The sequence below is a fragment of the Ananas comosus genome, unplaced genomic scaffold (genome assembly GCF_001540865.1).
Source record: "Ananas comosus cultivar F153 unplaced genomic scaffold, ASM154086v1, whole genome shotgun sequence".
Taxonomy (NCBI): domain Eukaryota; kingdom Viridiplantae; phylum Streptophyta; class Magnoliopsida; order Poales; family Bromeliaceae; genus Ananas; species Ananas comosus.
Genome location: NW_017890734.1, coordinates 18,700 through 24,615, shown reverse-complemented (window position 1 = coordinate 24,615; position 5,916 = coordinate 18,700). Strand labels below are relative to the sequence as shown.

The 5,916-nt window shown below is 40.3% G+C and overlaps 1 protein-coding gene across 1 annotated transcript; it reads left to right on the top strand.

Moving 5' to 3' along the window:
- Positions 1 to 1,425: 1,425 nt before the first annotated feature.
- Positions 1,426 to 1,932, top strand: LOC109704164. Its single transcript, XM_020224906.1, has one exon. It carries the CDS (start codon positions 1,426 to 1,428, stop codon positions 1,930 to 1,932), a length of 507 nt encoding a protein of 168 aa, XP_020080495.1.
- Positions 1,933 to 5,916: the final 3,984 nt, after the last annotated feature.

The window sequence follows — 5,916 nt, the reverse complement described above, 5'->3', positions numbered from 1 at the left end:
TGTGATGTGTGGTGTAGTTGCATGAACGACGCGCACATGTTGCAAGATCCGCGCGCGCCATCCGAGTACGTATTTCATGCGGTGCTCGTGTGCGACATGGCTAGGATGCTGCTATGTCATGCGGTTGCATCGTGAATCGCAATTTAAATTAGTTTTTAAATTTTAAAATTTAATACATGAGATGTATTAGATCTTTTGTAATAATTTTACGAAAATTGCGATTCTTGAAATAAATAAAGTTTTTTTTTAAATTAATCCGAAACCCAATTAATTAGAATTCGAATTAGAGAATTTAATATTATATGCATGTGATGTATATGAGGTGATGATCATGGATAGCGACCTTGTGATGTGCATGTATCATGTGATGATGTGAATTTTTGTAATTTAATAAGGATCCAGTATTAGATTTAATTTTTTTTTGGTGCCTGCGCGTGCCAATTAAATTATGTAATTTGGAGACCTGCGTGTCTCATTAATTTTATGGGTTGTAAAGTTATTGTTGTAAAATTAATAAGGGAAAAGGGTAGTTTAGGTTCCAGAGGGATTCGTTGTATTCAAGAGTTGATGCGATGCGGATCAAGTTTGGACCAGATGCTGATCAAGGGAGAAGACAAGAGTTGATCAACTCAAATCCGATCGAGACGCAGAATAAGAAAAGGTTTTCTTGTGTGTAATACCCTTATGACCCGATTCCGGCCTAGTGGCTCAGGCCCGAATCAAGATAAAATCCATGATCATCACCGGTAGTTTTTTTTTTATATATGCGATGTATGTATGCATGTGATGTGATGGTTTGCATGAGATGTAAATTAATAATAAATTAAAACTGATGAGACAACTAATCTCCCTAAATAAAATATTAAGTTAATGGTGTTATGAACCCATTAGTGGCCTTCCACCGTTGTAGGGTGTGGGCGTCTCTTTAGTGTTGATTGATGCACCCGGATACGGGGGTCAGTTGCATTAGGGAGCCGCAACCATTCTATTGGCATGAGATGCTGTGCGGTAAGAAAGGGGTTGGATCCAAGAATCTGTCAGGATGAGGATTCAATGACATTCTTATTTGCACGATGAACGGTGGGTCTAACTTAACCACGAGATAAAGCCAAGAATCTGTCAGGATGAGGCCTATATCTTATGGAGGCCAAGGATTAGATTGCAATTTGCTTGAGAAGCATTGAACAAGAGTTGTTCACTTATTTGTTTGCTCATTGCCAAGAATCTGTCAGGATGAGGTGGTGTGTAAACAGATGGGACCGCAATACCCACTAGAAACTTTTAAGTAAAGTTTCCGTTTTCTCCGCTCGGGGAGTGTGGAGATTCGCCAAAATTAGTGGGAGACACCATTTAGATTTAAAGACCCTAATCAAATGGATTATGATTAAGTACACAACTAATTAGAATATTAACCTTTTGCAGAAAATGGCTGTATCTAACCCACTTGCCAAAATACTTGATACTAATCGCTTAACTGGACCGAATTTTACCGATTGGCTAAGGAATTTGAGAATTGTTCTCAATTCTGAAAAATTAGCCTATGTGTTGGACACGGAGGCTCCAGCGGTGCTCGAAAATCCAACAGCTGAGCAAAGAGCTGCAAGAAATAAATGGACTGATGACGATATGAAGGTAAAATGCTACATGCTTGCGTCTATGAGCAATGAGTTGCAACGCCAGCATGAGCACATGGAGAGTGCTGCTGATATTTTGCTCCATCTCAAGGAGTTGTATGATGAGCAAAGTCGAACAGCCCGCTACGAGGTGTCAAAGCGACTGTTCAGAGCTAAGATGTCTGATGGTCAGTCAGTCAATAATCATTGCTTGGCAATGATTAAAGACATTGAGGAGCTTGAGAAGCTCGGAATGACTATGGACGCAGAACTCCAAACAGATTTGATCTTACAATCCTTACCAGATTCATTTTCTTAGTTCACCTTAAATTTTCAAATGAATAAAATTACTTACACTCTCGCCAAGCTGTTGAATATGTTGGTCACAGCTGAAGGAATGATAAAAGTCAATAAGGGGTCAGTTTTGGCTATTGAACGGACTTCCTCCAAAAGAAAGTCTAAATGGAGAAAGAAGAAGCCTGCGAAAAAGCCAAAGACTGAACCTGCTAAGGTAATTCCTAAAAAGAAGGCCGCTAAAGGAACTTGTTTCCACTGTCAAAAGGATGGCCACTGGAAAAGGAATTGCCCGGATTATTTGGCTAGCCTCAAAGACAAGGTAAAGGACAAGACTTTTGAAGGTATGTCCGAAATTCATGTCATTGAAACTACTAAATTATCGGTTTGTTCTACTTTTACATGGGTCATTGACTGTGGATGGACCTCGCATTTATGTATTTCAATGCAACGGATAAAACAAAGTAGAAGACTTAGGGATGGAGAGCTTACCCTACGGGTTGGAAACGGGGCAAGAGTTGCTGCTGTTACAGTGGGAACTTATCCTTTATGTTTGCCGACAGGAGTAGTTTTAGAACTTAGAGATTGTCTTTATGTTCCTAGTGCGACTAGAAACCTTATTTCTATTTCACGTTTGGTATTGGATGGTTATAAGTTTATTTTTGAATCAAACGTTTGTTCAATTTATTTGAGAAATAATTTGATCGGTTATGGTTCTTTAATTGACAATCTCTATCACTTACATATGGATATTAGTGTTAATACAGTTGATAATGGCATGAATGAGAATATCATTGGTTTCAAAAGACCAAGAGATGAGGTAAATAAAACGTACTTGTGGCATCTTAGACTTGGTCACATTAGAGAGGATAGGATTAACAAGTTGGCTAAGAATGGTGTCTTAGGGTCCTTACCCTCTGAATCATACCCAGTTTGTGAATCATGTCTTCAAGGAAAAATGACTAAGTCTCCCTTTGATGGACAAGGAGAGAGAGCTACTGAAGTACTCGCCCTAATACATACTGATGTATGTGGACCATTCGATATGTCTGCTTGGGGTGGCTATCTCTACTTCATTACCTTTACTGATGATTATTCACGGTATGGGTACGTGTACTTAATTAAACACAAGTCTGAAGCCTTTGAAAAGTTTAAAGAGTTTAGACAAGAAGTAGAAAAGCAAATGGGAAAACCAATTAAGGCTCTTAGATTAGATCGATGAGAGGAATACTTTAGTACGGATTTCCTAACCTATCTCAAGGATAATGGTATTGTCTCTCAATGGACTCCTCCTGGAACACCAGAATTAAATGGGGTGTCTGAACGGAGATATCGAACTTTATTAGATATGGTTCGATCCATGATGAGCTTTACAGATTTACCTATATCGTTTTGGGGTTACGCACTTCTTACGGCTATTTATATTCTAAACAGAGTGCCTTCCAAATCTATTCTGACCACACCATATGAGATGTGGCATGGTAGGAAGCCAAGTTTTACTCATATTAAAACTTGGGGGTGTCCAACTTATATTAAGAAATTAAAGACGGACAAGTTGGAAAGCAGATCAGTCAAGGGTAGATTCATTGGATATCCCAAAGAATCACTTGGATACTATTTTTATCTCCCAGAAGGCCATAATGTGATTGTGAGCCGTCATGTAATATACCGAAAATTCGGAAAATAAATATCGAACTTTAGTCAAATTGACCAAAGTGAAAGGATGGTACACTTTAGAAAGTCCGAAGGTGTTAAAATGATCGAAAGTGAGTTATGGGAGGTTTTCGAGAGCTAAAGGATCAAAACCTGCATTCTGCAGTTTTGAGCTCTCGGGGACCGGTCCCTGGTGGAAGAGACCGGTCCCTGAACGCGTATGAAATGAGACAGCCGAAAAATCGGCTAAGTCCTGAGAGACTAGCTCTCGGGAACCGGTCCCTGCCTGAGAGACCGGTCCCCGAGAGACCGGTCCCCCAAAGAGAGACCGGTTGCTCTGCGCGTGCGCCCTGCTGCTCGCGGGGAGAGCCTTCGGGAACCGGTCCCTGAAGGAGAGACCGGTCCCCGCCTGCGCGAACAGCCCAGTCCAAGCTGTGTGAAAGAGTGAAAGTTGAGGGGTTTAGCTGTAATTTTCCAACCCATAGAGTATAGTAAGGGGACAAATGAGACATTTCTCTCATTCTGACCCTCTCACACTATCTTCTCTCCCTCTCTCTCTATAGAAGACAAAAGAGGAGTAGAAGAGGACAAGAAAAGGGAGGAAAAGAAGAAGAAGAAAGTGAAGAAGAAGAAGAGGAAGTGAAGAAACTCCCTCTCCCTCATCTCTAGCTTGGAAAAGGAGAGCTTACAAGGTAAGCTTCGAACCCTAATCATGGTAGAACCTAATTTAGGGTTTGGATTAAGCTTAAAAGGGGTTTTATGGAACCATTTGAGTATTTGAAGCTTTTCTTTTGCTTTTTTTGAGATCTAGACCATAGAAATGGTGAAGCTTGAGGTGAGCTTCATCACCTCTCATGGTGAAACCCTAAGTAGGGTTTTGATTTGTCTAAAGATGGTTCTAATGGACTTTTTAAAGCATAATGAAGCTACTTTTGCTTCCCATTGAGATCAAACCCTAGGTTTGATGATGCTATGGAGCTAGGGCACCCAAATTGGGGCTTTTGCTCATAGGGATTTCTAAGTGCAATTGACCCTCTACAAACTTAATTGGGGGTATTTCCGACGCGTTGGTGCGCTCGGAAAAACGTTACGAAAAGCCAATGTAAAGTTATGGGCAAAATGACCTAAGTTGGCTTCATTTTGCCACAGGTAAAGAACGGGGAGTCTAAAAAAAATCCCAAGAAAATCGTCGGAGCACCTTTGAAAGCCTACGAGATGGGTGGTGCTTCTCAAACTCATTGAACTTCTCTCTATGCCTAATGTGTCATTCATTTGAGCATGTGTATATATATTGTTGCATCATTTTAGGGTAAAGTAATGATGAAAATGTAATAATGCATGATTGTGAGTACAACTTGCATAATATGATGAATGAGAAATATGTGAACGTCGAAAACCCTATGTATATGCATGAGAGAAAAGTGAGCACCCAAAGTGAGTAAAAGAACAGAGTGACACAATGACATAGATCGAGTGGCATTCGATAAAGTTAAAGTGAAATGACACTAGAGATAGTGTGAGGTAAAGAACCAATGTAATGTAAAGAATGATGAAAATGACAATGTTTGAAGCTAAAGTAATGCGGGGAGTAGAGAACATGAAGTGCTAGAGGTAGCCAAAAGTAAAGAATGTAAAGAATATGATTGCTAGAGTTAGCAAGAGTAATGAATGGTAAAGAACAATGATTGCTAGAGTGGCAACAAAAAGAGATAAAAGAACACTAGAGCTAGTGTAAAGTCAAGATTGAACTTATAAATCCTTTGAGTCAAGGATATGATCATACTTGCTATGAGTTCCGTACTCAAGGGCGGTCGCTCCCCTTCGGGCGATGCGCTCCGGAGTTATGCATCACGGGTTGGAGTAAACCCGAAGGACGGTCCTAGCGGGTGAGTTCCTGCGATGATGGACTTAATGTGAAGCAAGTCAATGTGGCGATACCCCCGGGTTAGCCTTAAGATTAAAGAACAAAGAGCAAAGAACAAAGAACAAAGAACAAAGAGTAAAGTGAAAAGTACAAAGAATTTGCATAATTTGCATTTATTTAATGTTGAGCATATTTCTGCTTATTGTTCAGGCATATTAGCATCATGTATAGTTTGGTTACTGTTTACAGCCTATTCTTTCTATTATGCCTGAGTTAGTCCTAGTGGGAAAGTCAGTGAGATTGAGACCGAACCCACTGGAAACTTTGTTGTAGTTCTCACCCCACTATTCTACAGAGCCGGGACCGAGCGAGCCGGCGAGCGACCGAGGTAAAGGTATCGCGCCTTAGTCAGAGGCCACCAGAGTTGGGTTTACATTTTGTAGTAGTTACCCTTTATCATCTTTTGTACTTGATGGTTAGTGATGTAAAGAA